This window comes from Neomonachus schauinslandi, chromosome 10 (assembly GCF_002201575.2).
Source record: "Neomonachus schauinslandi chromosome 10, ASM220157v2, whole genome shotgun sequence".
Lineage (NCBI taxonomy): Eukaryota > Metazoa > Chordata > Mammalia > Carnivora > Phocidae > Neomonachus > Neomonachus schauinslandi.
In genome coordinates, this window is record NC_058412.1 from 79,746,706 (window position 1) to 79,765,250 (window position 18,545).

Consider the following 18,545-nt stretch of genomic DNA (forward strand, 5'->3'; position numbering starts at 1 on the left):
AATCAACACACTCCCCTAGTCACCAGCTTTGTGACCCTGCCAAGTCACTTAACCTGTCTGTGCCTCAGTTTCTTTATTAGAAAAACAAGCAAACCACAGTATCTAGCTCAGAGAGGTGATGGATGGGACAATTAAATAAGTTCACCTCTGCAGAGGCTTAGAACAGTGCGTGGCATGGAGCAGGCGTTATATTTTGGTAATAGACAAAGGGAGAGATTGTTACCATTTTAGAGAGGAGTGAACAGTGAAGGTAAGATTAGCACCGAGTCAGTCTGATGCCAAAGCCGATTCCCTTGCTCTGTAAGGATAATGACCGTCTTAACGCTTTGCTCGGACAGGAATGCATTGCTGCCAGTTCATCTGAAAGCAAAATCAAATGTTTACATCATCAACCAAAGTAAAAGGGCACAGACACCCAGAGACAAAGTAGCTGGGATGGACGAGGCAGAGAACTGTATGAATGTACCACAGTTAAGCATGCTCTTATTGGTGGAAATTTGGGCTGTTTCCAATAGTACAGTTTTATAGATAACAACATAATTCTATGTCATTTACACTTTTGAACCTCTGCTTATGGTATTCCCTTATCTGCCCATAAGGAGACATATTCTGCCCTAGATTTCCTATCTAAAATCTAATAGTCCTACTTCCAATTTGTTATGGATCAAAGTTACAAGAATTAGCACCAGACTTTTTGTAGACATTTTGGCAAATGTTCCATTGTGCAATAACCAGAAGAGCTGTTGTCTACCCTGCCCTCCATCTACCTCCTCCTTTTTCCTTCTCTTCAAAGCCATTTTTCTTTAAAAAGTCTTAGTCTCCTCAGTGCACATCAAGCTGGCCTCCTCCCATCCCACCCCCAACACCCTTTCCAGGATGCCCTCTTTCTATTGATAGTCTCAGGGGGAGTTCTGGTATTCTTCTCCCCACGATCTCATCTCCTCCCGTGGCTCTGCCGTCCCTATATACCGCTGACTTGCCATCTCTCTCCCTCGCCCCCAGAATGATGTGTGCCACAGTCTTGCAGAGGCGGTATAAGCAAGTTGTTAAAAACATGGGCTGTCTCAAATGACTTCAAATGAATTCACATCCTGTTCTATCACCTACTGGCCGTGGATGCAAAATAAGGACAGTCGCATCTATCCCAGTGGCCTAGGAGAAGCACAGAGCAGACTCGCCAGAGATGCACAGCGGTTTGCTCTTCACATGCTCCACAGGGAGCTGGGCAAGCCTGGCGGCTGACTCCGTCCACCAAGGCTCTTGCTCTTGACGGTGAGGGGTTATGTCTTCCTTTGAGGCTCTGGTGAAGGTGGACATTTTCCTCCGCCAGCCCCAGCACACGATGTGAAGAAGAAACGCCGGATTCTTACTGTTCATTGCCAGCAGGAAAAAGTCTAAGCTCCTTAATCCAGTGTATAGCTCCCCTGTAGCCTGGTCCCTGCCTTTGTGTTTGTCCCTGTCTGTCCCCACTGCATCTCCCTCCCAGACTCTGCTGCAGCCATGCCAGCCTCTTTGTAGAGCTATAGTCAGCGAGCACCCGCACTTGCACCAGGTAGATAATACAATTAACATTTTGATCCATTTGTATCCTCACTCTTTATCCCTCTGTTCATTCATCAAGCTACATGATAACAATTCAAAAATATTTTAAGAGATAGGACATATGCAGCAAATACATAAAATACATATGTATAATTTAAAGAATCACTAAAAAGAAAATCTGTTAAAATCACTCAGTGAGGAAATATTACCATGACCATTATCAGTTCCCCAGAAGCTCTCCATCTGCCCCTCTCCCCAAATCACAATCCCCTGCCTCCTCTCCTGGAGGTAATTACTATCTTGACATTTGTGATACACATTTCTTTGCTTCTCTTTACAGTTTGACTTCCTATGTATGCATCCCTCCATGCTATAGATTCATCTTACCTATTTTGAACTTTATATAAATGAAATCATACTTGATGTATTTTTTTGTGTCTTTGTATATTCAGTCAAAATTCTGTTTGTGGGAATCATACTTGTTTTGCTGTTTGTGGCTATATATGGCCGTGTGGTATTGCATTGTGTAGCTATATGACCATTTATTCAAGTATTCTCAGTAGATGTTTTAATAGGTTTTCTTATTCAGATAGGGTGAGGCCAGCAGATCAAGAGATGACAGCCATGGCGAAGGTCATTTATTCTACTCATAGATCCCAAGAAAAGGGATCTTTGACCAATGAGGACAGGAGCCAAAGGATAAATAGTCCCCATTTCCAGGTCACAGGTGGACAATTCACCTCACACAGCTTCTCAGAGGGTGTCCAGCAGGATTGAGCCCCAGTTGCTCACAGTGCTAACGACTCAATGACACCCCCTTCGAATGGCTTTCCTTCCTCCCTGGTCTAATCATTCTAGGGCACCACTCCTGTTCTTTAGGACTACATCCCAAGAGAAACTACCCGAGTGCCAAGTCCTTGTCTAGACCCAAGCTAAGGCGCTGGTACACACATTCAGGAGTTTCTCTAGAGTGTATACCTTGTTGTAGAATTGCGGCTTGTGCGGTATAAGTATGCTTAATTTTATTATGTATTGTCAAACTTATTTCCAAAGTGATCGTACCAGTTTACATTGCTGCTATCACTCTATGAGGGTTTCTACTGCTCCACAGTCTCACCAACACAGATTATTGTTAGATTTTCTGGGTTTTGTCACTCCCCCCCCCCCCCGGGCTGGTGGATAAGAAATGAGTAATTTTTATTTATTTTTATTTTTATTTTTATTTTTTTAAAGATTTTATTTATTTATTTGACACAGAGAGACACAGCGAGAGAGGGAACACAAGCAGGGGGAGTGGGAGAGGGAGAAGCAGGCTTCCCACGGAGCAGGGAGCCCCATGTGGGGCTTGATCCCAGGACCCTGAGATCATGACCTGAGCTGAAGGCAGACGCTTAATGACTGAGCCACCCAGGCTCCCCGAGTAATTTTTATTTTAATGACTAATGTGGTTGGTTGATCACCTTTTCATCCTTTTTTGGCCAATTGGATATCCTCCTTTGTGAAATACCTGTTAATGTCTTTTGTCCATTTTTATTGGGTGGCCTGTGGGTTTGTTTTTTTTTTTATTTGTAAGACTTAATTGTATTTTCTGTATTCCAGTCTTTTGGTGTTGAAAAGTGCCAGAGCTTGTCTTTGGGCAGTTGTTAATGCTAATATTTTTACCTATCAACTTCACGGGACTAAGGGAGGCACAGACAGCTATGAAACATCATTTTTGGGTGTGCCTTTGAGGGTGTTTCCAGGAAGACATTAGCATTTGAGTTAGTAGATGAGGAAAGAAGATGGGTCTCACTAACAGGGGTGGCATCACTCAGTCCTTGAGGGTCTGAATAGAGCTGAGACACCCATCTTCTCCTGCGCTTGGACATCAGCACTCCTGGTTCCCAGGTTTTCAGTTTCAGGCTGGGATTGACTCCATTGACACCCCTGGTTCTCAGAGCTTTGGGTTTGGACCCGGACTACACCGCTGGTTTTCCTGGGCCTACAGCTTGCAAATGGCAGATCTTGGACTTCTCAGGCTCCATAATCACATGAACTAATCCATGTTGTTCTATGTATCAGTAGTGTTTTCCTTTTTATTGGCGACTAATATTCCCTGTGTGGACATAGCACATTTGTTTATTCATTCAACAGTTGATGGATACTTATCCTGTTTCCTTTTTTTTTTGCCATTATGCATAAAACTGCTAATAACATTCACATCCAAGTCTATGTAGGGACACATGTTTTCATTTCTCTTGAGTAAATACTTAAGAACAGGATTGCTGGGTTGTATGGTAATTATAGGTTTACCTTTATAATAAATTTTCAAGCTTTTTCCCCCAAAGTATCTATACCAGTTTGCATTCCCACTGACAACACATGGCAGTTCCTGTTGCTCTACAGTCTGGGCAACACTTGGTATTGAGTGGCTTTTAATTTTAACCATTCTACTGCATATGTAGGGATGTTTCACTGCAGTTTTAATTTACATTTCTCCAATGGATTATTAACATTGGGCAGCTTTAAAAAAATAAAAAATAAATAAAACTGAGCAAATCTCATGAATAAGTTAAGCCTTATGCCCAACTACTCAATAAAAATATGTATTCTCACCAAAAAACAATATATTGGACAGATTTTTATGTGCTTACTTACTTTTTGTCTATCTTCTTAGGTGAAGTATCTGTTTAACTCTTTATTCATTTAAAAATCTGGTTGTGTCTTCCTATTGTTGAGTTGTGAGAGTTATTTTATATATTCTCCATACCAGTCGTTTGCCAGGTACGTGTTTTGCCAATATTTTCTCCCAGTTCATGGCCTGCATTTCCATTTTCTTACCAGTGTCTTTTGAAGAACAAATATTTATAATTTTGATGACATCTAATTTATCAATTTTTTTCTTTCAGGGTTTGTGCTTTCTGTATCATTTCTAAGAAATCTTTGCCTGACCTAAGCCCATGAAAAATATCTTTGATGTTTTATTCTAGAAGCTTAATAGTTTTATCTCTTACATTTAAGTCTATAATCCATTTAAAGACATTTTCTGTATATGGGTGAGGTTCATTTTGTCCCTGCACAGATCAAGTTGATCCACCACTCTTTGTTAAAAAGACTATCCCTTCTCCTGACTTTCATGTAATTATTGTTTTAATGCCATATTTCTCTTAATTCAATGAGACATTGTTATTATTCTTTTATTCAGTCCACACTTATTTATTTTTAAATATTTTATTTATTTGAGAGAGAGAGCTTGAACAGGGGAGAGGGGCAGAGGGAGAGAATCTCAAACAGACTCCCCACTCAGCATGGAGCCAGATTTGGGGCTTAATCTCAAGAGCCTGAGATCACGACCTGAGCTGAAATGAAGAGTTGGACACTTAACTGACTGAACCACCCAGGCACCCCTAGCCCATATTTATTTGGATTTAGCTACATATTCTCCAATTTCCTCACTCTTCATCTTTTCTTGTATCTCAGATCTTCTGTGATCATTTTCTTTCTTACTGAAGTATATCCTTTAGAATTCCCTTTAATGAGGGTCTATTAGTGGCAAACTCTCTTTTGTTTGTCTGAAGTTTACTTCTCTTTCACTCACAGAAAATATTTCCCCCGAGTACAGAATTCTAGCAATAGCAATGCCTTCAACACATGGAAGTTATCATTCCACTTTTGGTTTCCATGTTGCTACTGAGAAGTCAGATTTCAGCCTCAAGGCCACTCCTTTGAAGATGGTGGCTCTTTATTCCTCCTGTGGCTTTAAAATTCTTCTCTATGTCTTTGGAATGCATCTAGGTGTGGGTTTCTTCCTTCCTCCTTTCTTTCCTTCCTTCTTTCATTAGCAACATTTTACACCTCTCTGGTCTCTAACCTGTCTTTCATGTCTGTGTCTATCTTTGTGTTACACTTTCGATAATTTATTGTTGTGGACAGAAGCTTTGTGTCCACCCCCCACCCACAATTCATAGGTTTGGGGGTTGCCAGATTTGGGGATAAGGCCTCTAAGGAAATAATTAAAGTTAAGTGAAGTTGTAAAGGTGGGCTCTGATCTGATAGAATTAATGCCCTAATAAGGACACCAAAGAACTCTCTTTTTTCCCGTGTATGCGCACCAAGGAAGAGCCATGTGATGGCATAATGAGAAGGTGGCCATATACAAGCCAGGAAGAGAGCTCTTACCAGAAACTGAATCAGCTGGAGCCTTGATCTTGGATTTCCCAGTCTCCGGAACTGCAAGAGAAGAAATTTCTGTTCTTTAAGCCACCCAGCCTGTGGTGCTTTCTCATGGCAGCCCAAGCACATGAGTATAATGAATATACTGAAATGGGTTTGTCCCTTATCCTACTGATGGATATTAGTCTTGTTACCAGCTATTGTCTACTATAAATAAAGCTTCTATAAGTACCCTTGTACAAGTCTTTTTGTGAATATAGGTTTTCTTTCTTTTGGGTAAATACCTAGGAATAAAATCGCTGGCTGATAGAGTAGGTATATGTTTATACAAAACTGTGTTATGGGCTGAATGTTTGTGGGTCCCCCGCCTTCATATGTTGAAGCTCTACCCCTCATTGTGATGGTATTTAGAGATGGGGTCCTTGGGCGGTAATTAGGGTTAGATTAGGTCATAAGGGTGAGGCCCTGTGATGGGATAATGGCCTTACAAGAAGAGGAAGAGAGAGTTCTTCCACCCACCTTCCTGCCCCACTGTGTCTATGCACCAAGGAAAGCTGTGTAAGGACACAGCAAGAAGAGAGATAGTTGAAACCAGGGAGAGAGCTCTCACCACAAATCAAGTCACCTGGCATCTTGATCTTGCACTTCTAGCCTCCAGAACTGTGAGAAAATAAATGTTTGTGGTTTAAGCCACCCAGTTTATGGTATTTTGTTATGATAGCCCAAGCAGACGGAAACACTGTCAAACTGTTTTCCAATATGATTTTTACCATCTTATAGTCCCACAAGCAGTGTGTGACTACCACATGAGGTCTCTAAATGATGCATGTGGTCATAGCACTTAGCCAGAAGGAGCTATTTTGAATTGGAACTCAGTTACTTGGCTTACTAACATTTTCCAGAGATTTTAGATTTGTTTACTGTAAGCAATCCAGAACCATCTGGTATTTGCTGCTATCGCAAAGGACTCTCCCACTAGCAAATACTCTCAGGTTTGGTTGCAGGAGACTAGCCATTGGTATCTTTACAAGAAGATATGACTAGTAATGGGAGAGAATGGGTTGCAGATCTACTGCTCACCCTTACTTCCCACTCACAAATACTTTGTCAAGAACAATGAGAGGCATGTGGTCAGAGGTAACAAAGCAAGGTTTAAAGTTTGGGGCTGGGAATGTACAAGACGCGCCTGGGATGCCTTCTCGAGTTAGAAAAGAAACAGAGCTAGAAAAGATTAATGGGTCATGTCAGAAAAACACAGGGGGGCACTTCCACTGGGAAAAGATGGAATAATTTAAGCATCAAAAAGAATAATGGTGGAAGGAAGTTATTTTAAAAACTAAACATACATTTATTTACCGTACTCCTTGGCAATTGCTCTCCTGGGCATTTTTCCCAGAGAACTAAAACCGTATGTCTCCCACAAAAACCTATATACATCAGTGTTCATTGCAACTTTATTTGTAACAGCCCCAAAATGGCAGCAACCCAAATGTTCCTCAATATGTGAATGGCTAAACAAATGGGTATACCCATACCATGGAATACTACTCAGCAATAAAAACTGATATATGCAACAACTTGGGTGGATCTTATAAACATTATGTTGAGTGAAGAAAAAGTCCCAGACTCAAAAGGTCACACATTGTATGATTTCATTTATATAACAGTCTCAAAATGACAAAGTTATAGGGATGGGAAACAGACTAGTGGTTGCTAAAGGTTGGTGATGGTACATGGGGGGTGGTGTGTAAAACTATAAGGGGGTAGCATGAGGGAGCTCTTTGTGATGGTGGAAGAGTTCTGCATCTTGGTTGTGGTGGTGGTTACACAAATCCACATGTGATAAAGTGTCATAGAACTGTACACACACAGCACCAATGTTCAGTTCCTACTTTTGATGTTGTACAATAATCCTGTAAGACATAAGTACAGATAATGGGTACACTGGTCTTTTGAGTTAATAATGATTAAAAACAAAAACAAAAGACAAATCCTCAATAGTCATCACTGGGCATCTGATTTATTCTATTTTTTTCTAAAGCAAAAATAATCTAAGCATTTATCCTGCCTTTCCTCTTATATTTCAATTATATTTCAAGGTAACCAAACTGTTGATGAGGGAAAGATTTTCTTTCTAGAAAAATTCTAGCTAATACAGCTAGAAGGAATTAGAAAATTAGGGAAAAAAAATCATTTTGCAACCCCTAATGGAGCAATCAATATAGGCAACAATAATCAATATATAAAATAATAAGTGAAATTTTGAGTGGAATCTTATAGTGGATACATCTGCCTGGCAACACTTGAGCCCTGTGATCAATCTTAATTCTTAATTTCATCAGATGTGGGACAAAGGACAGTCTTAGTCTGTTTGGGCTGCTATAACAAAATAACATAGACTAGGTGGCTCAAACAACAGACATTTATTTCTCACGGTTCTGGAGGTTGAGAAGCCCAAGATCAAGGTGCTAGCAGGTTTGATGTCTGGTGAGGGCTCTCTTCCTGGCTTGTAGACGGCCACCTCACTGTGTTCTCACATGGCCTCTCCTCTTGTTCTCTTTTTATAAAGGCACTAATCCCATCATGAGGGCCCCACCCTCATGACCTCATCTAATCCTAGTTGCCTCCCAAAGTCCCCACCTTTAAACACTGGGGTCTAGGGCTTCAACCTATGAATTTTGGAGGAACACAAACATTCAGCCCATTACAGTGACATCAAGTATTTCCTGATGTGATGTAGTAGTGTGTACACAAGTAGGAATTGCAAAGGGCTATCTATGAAGTGTTTTAAAAAAATTTGGCCTGACCTATGAAATGGGAGAAGATATGTGCAAATGACATGTCAGATAAATTGTTAGCATCCAAAATCTATAAAGAACTTATCAAATTCAACACCCCAAAAACAAATAATCCAGTTAAAAATGGGCAGAAGACACAAATAGACATTTTTCCAAAGAAGGCATCCAGATGGCTAACAGATACATGAAAAGGTGCTCATCAGGGAAATACAAATCAAAACTATGATGAGATGCCACCTCACACCTGTCAGAATGGCTAAAATTAACAACTCAGGAAAGAACAGATGCTAGTGAGGATGTGGAGAAAGGAAAACCCTCTTATACTGTTGATGGGAATGCAAACTGGTGCAGCCACTCTGGAAAATAGTATGGAGGTTCCTCAAAAAGTTAAAAATAGAGCTACCCTATGACTCCACAACTGCACTACTAGGTATTTACCCAAAGGATACAAAAATACAGATTTGAAGGGGTACATGCACCCTGATGTTTATAGCAGTATTATCAACGATAGCCAAATTATGGAAAGAGCCCAAACGTCCATTGACTGATGAATGGATAGAGAAGATGTGGTATATAAAAACAATGGAAAATTACTTAGCCATCAAAAAGCATGAAATCTCTTGTCATTTGCAATGATGTGGATGGAGCTTGAGTGTATTATATTAAGTGAAACAAGTCAACCAGAGAAAGACAAATATCATATGACTTCACTCATATGTGGAATTTCAGAAACAAAGCAGATGAACATAGGGGAAGAAAAAAAAGAGAGGGAAGCAAACCATAAGAGAGTCTTAACTATAGAGAACAAACTGACGGTTGTTGCAGGGGAGGTAGGTGGGAGGATGGGCTAAGTGGGTGATGGGGATTAAGGAGGGCACTTGGGATGAGCACTGGGTGTTGTATGTAAATGATGAATCACTAAATTCTACTCCTGAAACCAATATTACACTATATGTTAACTAACTAGAATTTATTATTTTTTTGTTATTTTCCATAGAACTTTTATTTTTTATTTCTTAATTTAATTTTATTTAAATTCAATTAATTAACATATAGTGTATTATTAATTTCAGGGGTAGAGGTCAGTGATTCATCAGTTGCATATAACATCCAGTGCTCATTAATCATGTGCCCTCCTCAATGCCCATCACCCAGTTACCCCATCCTCCCCACCTACCTCTCCTACCCTCCAACAACCCTCAGTTTGTTTCCTATTAACTAACTAGAATTTAAATAAAAACTTGAAACAAACACATAAAAATTTTGGCTTGAATCCACCCAAGCATCTATTTTAACTTCTAGATAACAGAAAAACAGAATGCAATGGAACAAGTTATATAATTCAGAATGTGGAACACTCCATGGTATGAATAACCGAGTTTCTTCAACAAATAAATGGCATGAAAAATCATGGGTGTATGGTTATAGATATGAAAAGATTCAGGAGACATGAATGAGGTACAATGTAGGGACCAACTGTTAAAATCTATTATTGAGGTAAGTAGAGAAATCTGGATATGGGCTAAGTATTAGATGATATGAAAGAATGTTGTTATATTTATTAGATGTGATGAAGACTTTTTTGCTAGGTAAAACATTCTGTTACAGAGACATCCTGCAGTATTTACTGTTACAATATGTGCAAATCATGTATCTGACAAGGGACTTGTATCCAGAATATCCAAAGAACATCTACAACTCAATAACAAGAAAACAAATAAGCCTATCTAAAAATATGCAAAGGGGGTGCCTGGGTGGCTCAGTGTGTTAAGTGTCCAACTCTTGATTTCAGCTCATGTGATGATCTCAGGATGAGATCCACTCGGCACAGAGTCTGCTTGAGATTCTCTCTGTCCCTCTCCCTCTGCCCCTTCCACTGCTCACATGCTCTCTCTCTGAAATAAATAAATACAGGGATGCCTGGGTGGCTCAGTTGGTTAAGCGTCTGCCTTCGGCTCAGGTCATGATCCCAGGGTCTTGGAATCGAGCCCCGCATCAGGCTCCCTGCTCAGCTGGGAGCCTGCTTCTCCCTCTCCCTATACCTGCTGCTCCCCCCTGCTTGTGCTCTCTCCCTCTCTCTCTCTGTCAAATGAATAAATAAAATCTTAAAAAAAATACATAAAATCTTTAAAAATAAATAAATAAATAAGAAAAAATGTGCAAAAGATTTGAATAGACATTTCTCCAAAGAAGATATGCAAATGGCCAATAAGCACATGAGAAAATGCTCAACATCATTAGTCATTAGGGAAATGCAAATCAAAACCACAATGAGAGACCACCTCACACCCACTTGGATGCCTATGATCAAAAAGGCAAGTGATAGATATTGGTGAAAATGTGGAACCGTTACCCATTTCTGATGGGAATATAAAATGGTGCAGTCACTTTGGAAAATAGTTTGGGTGTTCTTGAAAATGTTAAACATAGAGTTAGCATATGAACCAGCCATTTCATTCGTAGGCATATATACCTAAGATAAATGAAAACGTATGTCCACACAAAAACTTGTACACCAATGTTTGTAGAGGCCTTATTCAAATGGAAATGACATTATTTATGTTTCCATTCAGGGAAAACAACCTAAATATCTATCAAATGATGAATGGATAAATGAAATGTGGTTTATCCATACAATAGAATACCATTTGTCAATAAAAGGAGTGGTTGCTAGGGGCTGGGAGAAAGGGAGAAGAGTGAGTGACAGCTTTCTCCCTGAGCTGATACACACAGCAACCTTCTTTGAAACCTCCTGGATGTGGAGCGGGGGTGGGGTGGAGAGGGCAGAGGGGCATTTACTTCTGACTCACCCTTACCTGGAGTGTATAACCCTTCGGATGTTCCAATTTGTGAGGTCTGCTATTTGACTCCCTACCCTGGGTGGGTTCTGGTATTCGGCTACTGCTCTCTTCACCCTAAGAGGTCATCAAAACTGAAGTTCAAAGTTATGTAGATTGGAAAAAGTAGACTTGGTGCTTGGCTTATCCCACTAATGTCCACTTTCTCTTAGATTTTGATCTGGAGATTTTTTTTTTTTTTTCCTATCTAGTCAGCTTTTTGATGCTTTTAAGAAGACGTTTTCTATTTTTCCCAATACAGATAGTAGTTTTCACCTGATAAATTCATTCAAATAAACAAGCTTGCTATATTTCTGAAACTGATAATTGATTTTAAATCCCTTAATAATTTTAAATTCATGGCCATTAACTTCAAGAAGCCACTGGGGCTGCCTGGTAGTGCTACTCAACAACTCTGATTCATTGTCCCACCCTTCTAGAAGATTCTCACAATTTCTTTTTTCCTACTTTCTTCAGCTCTCTTTTTCAGATTACACCTTCTGAAGAAGACCTTGCTGGCGAACCCTATAAGTAACACCTGCCTCCCCATCACTATCTCCCTTATTGCATGTTATTTTTAGTATTATACTTAGTAATAGCAATCACTACCTAAGATATCAGACTTCTGTTGATTAGTTAAGTGTTATTCTTCTACCAGGAATATAAACTCCAGAGGAGCAGGAATTTGCCTGTTTAGTTCCATGATGATCCGTGATGCTTAAAGAGTACTTGATAAAAGAATATGCATGACAAATATTTAATTTTGGAACACATCGCCATACATTTTAGATCAAATATCTGTGTTTGCAAGATCTGTCTGCTGCCAGAATGTTAGTGGGCTTCCAATTTAACAGCATCGTGGGTGCAATTTTATGTTCCAAGATCTATGTGCTATTTGATGTGCTTCTCTTTTTGCAAGCACCATATTGACACTAGTGATGGGCCCTGGGAAGATTTCTGTTTGTACGCGGTCTCATTAGTATTTCTATTTCAGATGACTGTTCCAGAAAATACTATTGCCTCCATGGCAGATGGCTGAGTGAGCCCAGCTGAGGTTCATGAGGTCCAGCCCAGATCAGCATAACCATCCAAGCAACCTGAGGACCGGTGAGGAAAAATACACATAGTGTGGCTGTTTTAAGCCATTAAGGATTAGTTTGTCATGCCCAAATTGTGAAGTGATAGATGGTGCAAGCAGAAAACAATCTTTGCCATTTGCTCTGTGAATTATTTCTGGCTCTTGGATAAAAACCGAAGTTTGGGGAAGGGGCCAGAGGGAGCTCCTATTTATGCTCATGTTCATGTTCACATCATAGACCACCAGGTCACTTTCGATCATAAGACCTGTTATGACTTCAAATCCACTTCTTTATGGCATAAGTGAAGCTGTCTTGATCTAAGGGTGACTTGGTTTACATTTGGGTGGCCATATCAAAAGGATGTCCCCAAAGCTGCTGCGCTCAGTGCTTATAGATAGGAAACCGTTAATACTAAACATTTGCAAAGACTTACCAAGAGTGTTCCATCTGGACAAGGCTACTCTTTGGTGATCTAAAGAGCTCTTTGAAGACCTTGGACATTAGCTCCTGCTGTGGCAAGGCTACTCATTGCTGGGGAGCCTCTTCCCCGTCAACACCAGCACCTCGGCTCTGCTAGCATGGTGCTCTAGCAACAAGACACTTTCAATCTGGGCTGGCCGCTGGACGTCGGCTCTTGGGTGGCTCAGCCGACTCTTCTGAGAACCAACTGGTGGAAACGTACCCCTCAATTAAATTTGGACTTTCTTGGGGGCGCCTGGGTGGCTCAGTCGTTAAGCGTCTGCCTTCAGCTCAGGTCATGGTCCCAGGGTCATGGGATCCAGCCCGGCATCGGGCTCCTTGTTCCGCGGGAAGTCTGCTTCTCCCTCTCCCACTCCCCCTGCTTGTGTTCCCTCTCTCGCTGTGTCTCTGTCAAATAAATAAAATCTTAAAAAAAAAAAAAAATTTGGACTTTCTTTCTTTCATCTCCCTTTTGCCTGGGACAGTAATGTAATTAATCTATCGCTGGTTTGGAGTATGTTCTTTCTTTATTGGCTCATGAAGAGACATTATCCTGGATGCGACTGGCTTGTGACATATCATTATTATAAATTACAATTCCCGCAGTGAAATTTTGTTAAATAAATTATTGGCAAAGACAATCTCAGTCTCTGAGCATAATTTGCCGTGAATGAAACAGGAACCATCTCTATTGAGTAATTAGAATGTCCGATCCAATGTAATAATCCAAACGTCAAACTTTATTAAGGATAAAAGCGGTCTTCTCTCTCCTGGCTGAGAACTGTGTTGGGTCTTGAGGCCTGAGGTGAGGGAGGAGGATGTGGTTAGATTCTTGGTCTCCTTGCTCGGCCTCCTGCCTCAGCTCATCAGGGAGGTGGATTGAGTGGGAAAAACAAAGATGTACATGGCAGGCGCAGTCCCATTTCCACATCGGTGCTCGTTGGTCTCGGAGGCTTTCTAGCCTGGCTCACTGTCTCTTGAAATCTTGTGTGCTTCTTAACCATTCTCCCACCAGGAACCTCCAACACAATTCCCATTACGTGTGCAATGCCTTCTATTTTCATAAAGCAGAAAAGTAAATCAAATTGTAAGCTTTATGACACATTTTCACAAGGTGAACGCACTTGTATGGCCACCCCCCCCAGCCAAGAACTGGAAACACTGTGAGGGTCCCAATAGCCCCTTCTGCTCCTCTTTCTTACTACCCACCCTCATCCCCTACCCTAACTTCTAACTCCAGAGACAAACAATTCAGACTATTGCCTTTGATAAACCTGGTTGGCCTTTTCAAGGACGTTATGTCCTCTGCTACTCAGCTAATCAGTTTACCCCCAAATATGCAAACAAAATTCACTGTTCCCAGACTGATACATCTTGGTACTACCTTTGTTCCTTGACGCAGTCTCCCAACCCTCTACTTATATGCGAGCAAACAAAGGATATGCAAGGTCACTGAACAGTGAGCAAAGGAATATCTCTTTGTTAGTCTTTGACAAACAACTCCTCCCAGACAGCTTAAGTAATGACGTAATATATTAAGTGTAGGGGGAGAGGGCCTTGAAAAATGATTACTTCTTTAACTATAAAGATGAATAATTCTTAATGGATCTAGAGACAGAGTTCTTAATGTTTCTTTAAAATTTCCAAGCGTTTAGGGAAATTTAATTCATTTCTTAAATAACATGAGATCAATAAAATATTCTCTATTATCTCCACTTATGCCAGAAATCATGTTAAGCATGAATTGTTAAATTCCTTTTAAATATTGTAATCAGTTACATAAAAATTGATCTGGTTTAACGAGGCTCTATTCTTAGTTTCATCATTTCTTAGGATTTTGCAACAAAGAGAGGAATAAAAAGTGATTCAAAGCAGGATATCATCATTTGTTGCAGACACTGTTGGGTTCAAAATTCGACCTCACTTTAGGAATGTTTTAATGGACCAATGTGTAAGCCAAACAGTCGGTATCAAATTGCATTTTGTCTGTTCCTCACTGCCTGAGGGGATCTTTCTGCAAATTCTATTTCAATCAAGGCACTACCAAGGGGAAGAAAAATGTTACCATTGGCCTTCTACTCCTGGTATCAGTTTGTATTCTTCAAACTTTATCTTTCTCTAGAGATCTATTTCTCTACTCCCAACAAGATTTCTCAAATTTCTCTTCTGTTAGGTTCCCAATAAACACACCTGAAAAGCCCCAAAGAAAAGCAACAGAGGCAAAAATTATTCTCCAAATCAGTTTATATGATTCATCAAAACTAACTCCTTGAAATACATATAAACACAATACATACAATGCTACCTCTATTATGTTCATAAAATCTTCTTTCCTACCAATACAAAAGCTTTAGCATTTAATATATTTTTAAGAGTGAAAATCTATGTTTTCTTATGTCCTATTCAAATAAATAATCATATATTGCATTGCTTTCCCTGAAAAAAAATATTTTCAGAGCTTTGGGGTACATCTGATATGTGAATTACAAATTTTTGTCCATCTTTTAGGGTTACAAGGGCTTCTTGTCCCACAGGAAGGCTGAGTTTGACCGAGCTTTCCGTGGCCTTGTCCTCCAATAATACCTGGATGAGCTGCAAGGGGGAAATGTTTAAAAGACAAAGATAGAAAAAAAAGTTATTCCCTGTTGCTGGACCTACCATTTATATTCTTCTACCATGACCTCGCCCCACCCTTGGACCTCAACTGGAAGCTTCTGCCTTTATTTGTTCCTACTATGGGATATCCTAATTTCTTTGAGGAATGCTCGGGGCCTGGTGAGGACTTCAGGGAAGGAATCTCAACCCTGGGATGGTGCAAGAGAGAGGGGCCATGGGGGGTGAGGCGGGTGGGCTCTCTTTAGGAAAAGGAATGGGCCTGCGGTTGTTTGTGAGGAGCTGAGATCAAACCCAACACTCTTCCATTAAAGACACGGGAGAGTGTGGATCTGTTGTGAAAATCAAGAAGGAACCTGTGAAATGTTTAAGGGCTCCTATGTGGCTGCAATGCTCATCGCTTTGGCTGCCTTCCAAATGGATACCAGTCCCTGCATTCTTGGCTCAAATTCCCACATAGACCCTCCCTCCACCATCCATCAGATATACTAATAGATAAGGGGCTGTGGGGGGGGGGAAACCATGAAAACAGTCATTGGTTAAATTAACACTCAGTTGGGTAGTAATAGATTTGAGAGATTCACAGATTCTAGTGTTAACTTAGTGCCCACTCTTGGATAAGCCATCTAACTTGCCTGAGCAAGGCTTCCTATCAGAGAAACCAGGATACTAGGCCTTCCTTCCCTTAGCTCTGATGGTACTGGGAAGATTAGCAATTCCTCGGACATGAATACTTTCAAACTGATAGAGATGTATTTTCTTGGGTCTGGTTTCATTGATAACCCCCTCCACCCCCCATAAGGAATATATTTTACAAAGATGTACACAAAACAACTTCAAACGCAAGGTTAGTGAAAGTATTTCTCACTCTTTCTCCCTAAATTTGACAATAACCATCACCACCCAATGAGAGGATGTTTTTCTTCTCTCTCAAAAAAATCATCTTTACCTTTGTCCTATAGCTAAAGAGTCCCTTGTTTTTAAATATTTTTGCCATGCTTTAATCCTTGAGTACATGCCCTAAAGTGAAAAATGTGTGGTATGCTTTTATTTTTTTTTATTTTTTATTTCTAAATATTTTTTTAAGTGATCTCTACACCCAATGTGGGGCTCAAACTCAAGCCCAAGATCAAGAGTCACGTGCTCTACCAACTCAGCCAGCAAGGCGCCCCCATGTGGTATGTTTTTAAAAAGAATATTCCTTATTTAATATCTGTGATTTTTTACTTTATTCTTAAACACTCCTGGGCACCTTCCTATCGTGAACGTTACTGGAGTGTAGAGGAGTGACAGATGGATAGGGCAGTCCAGAATACTGACTCTGGATGTTATCATAGGTGCAGGGTAACACTAAATTGTTCAAAGAATGAGGAAGCCACAGATGTGCCACTGAATGGGGTGTTAACTCGTGGCAGATGAATGCAGATGGGACACCGTGGGTGTGCTTTTTTGTTGGTGAGGAGTGCAAATGCTGAATAATGAATGCAATAAAAATTAGATGAGCATAACTTTTTGGTGTTAGAGCGTTTAAGTCATTATAGCTAATTCAGCAGGCATGCACAGACAGAAGCAGGTTTAATTAATCTCTAATGCATATTACCTTGGGTTATCTGACATTCATCTGCCTGTATTGCTTTATTATGTAGTTCAATTAAGTATTTAATGTCTTTCTCCATTGTTTCCACCAATTAAATATAAGTCAAACCCCACTGCAATAAACTTTGGAGTTGCTAGGGGATTGGGTGGAGTGTCGTGGAAAGGCGCTCAGATTGTTTCTTTGGAGAAATAATAATGATGACTAATGATTATGGGTTCTTACTATGTTCCAAGAATTTTGCAATGATTGACTTATTTAAACTTTATAACAGCCCTATGGAATTAGATATTATTATTCCCATTTTGTAGATGAGGAAGCTGAGGAACAGATAAATTAAGCAACCTGCCCAAGGTTCTCAGCTAAGAAGTGGAAGATGGGGCATTTGAACCCAGGAAGTTATGTACTAGAATTGCCCACTTACATTCCCAAGTCATCAGACTTGAAGGTATTTTTAATTTATTCCCAAGTCACTGCTTTTGGAATTAGAGCACATGGTAGCATCTTCTGGGGAGAGAGAGGGTGCTAGGAAGGGACAGTTTTGCAAGGAGATCTACAGAGGTTTGAATCCCTGCTCTGTCAATTACTAGTGAGGTGACCTTGGGAACATTACTCCACCCCTCATGAGCCTCAGTTATGCTATCTGTGAAACGGGGGCAATGATGGTACATCTCACTGGGTTGTTGAAACGATGCATTTAAATGCCCAGCACAAGGAGCTGACAGTGTCTGCTCTCCACCAGCTTCTAACTGTGGCCAAAGAAGTAAAAGTTTACTCCCGGTTACCTTGGTGACTAAGGGGCATGTCAAATTGTCTACAGTCCTAGCTCTCTCCCGAGCCAGTGAGTGGAGAGATGTACACACTTGGAGCTGAGCATCCAGCACAATTGCTTGTCCTGTTAGGGTTCCATAGAATGCTCCAGAGTGCACTCAGGGGGGCTTCCTACTGGCCAGCCCTTTCTGGACCCTGTTGCCAGGACAGGGTACATCGTCCAGAGGGTCAGGGTGCAGGGAGAGACATTCCACTGGGCACAGCCTGGCCAACTGGGTCTAACTGGGCCTTCTCTCTACCAAAAGCCCTGAAATACCAACTCGTGAGTGATGCCCTAATTGTCCCCAGCTGTTGTTTCCCTAAGGCGGCCCAGCTCTCCTGCCCCTGCCATGGGGTCCCTAATTTGAGGCCAGTATGTCACTATATCCCTATTTCATGCCTATTTGTCATGTCTGCTTCACAGATACACTCTCAGAGGAGGTGAGTTTCTTATTTATAGACACACGTCTGAATCTACTCTACCAACCATATCAAAGGCAGCTGGATATATGAACTTATTATTGCAAGGTAAGAAAACAAAAACCAAAGACAGAGAATTTGTAAACCTGAGAGGCATCTCTTTTGCTCCTGCTCATATTATTTTTGTCTAGTAGGTTGTTCCATCCAAGTAGTGCTCAATAACAGGGTTCTCTGGGGGGTG

The 18,545-nt window shown here is 40.6% G+C and overlaps 1 protein-coding gene across 1 annotated transcript in view; it reads right to left on the reverse strand.

Moving 5' to 3' along the window:
• Positions 1-15,240: 15,240 nt before the first annotated feature.
• The window catches only part of RFX8 (regulatory factor X8), a 56,967-nt gene continuing 53,662 nt past the window's right edge, over positions 15,241-18,545 (reverse strand). Inside the window, exon 11 of the mRNA XM_021680294.1 lies at positions 15,241-15,459. Within this exon, the coding sequence (XP_021535969.1) occupies positions 15,283-15,459 (177 nt within the window). The 3' untranslated portion in view covers positions 15,241-15,282. The remainder of the gene's footprint in view (positions 15,460-18,545) is intronic.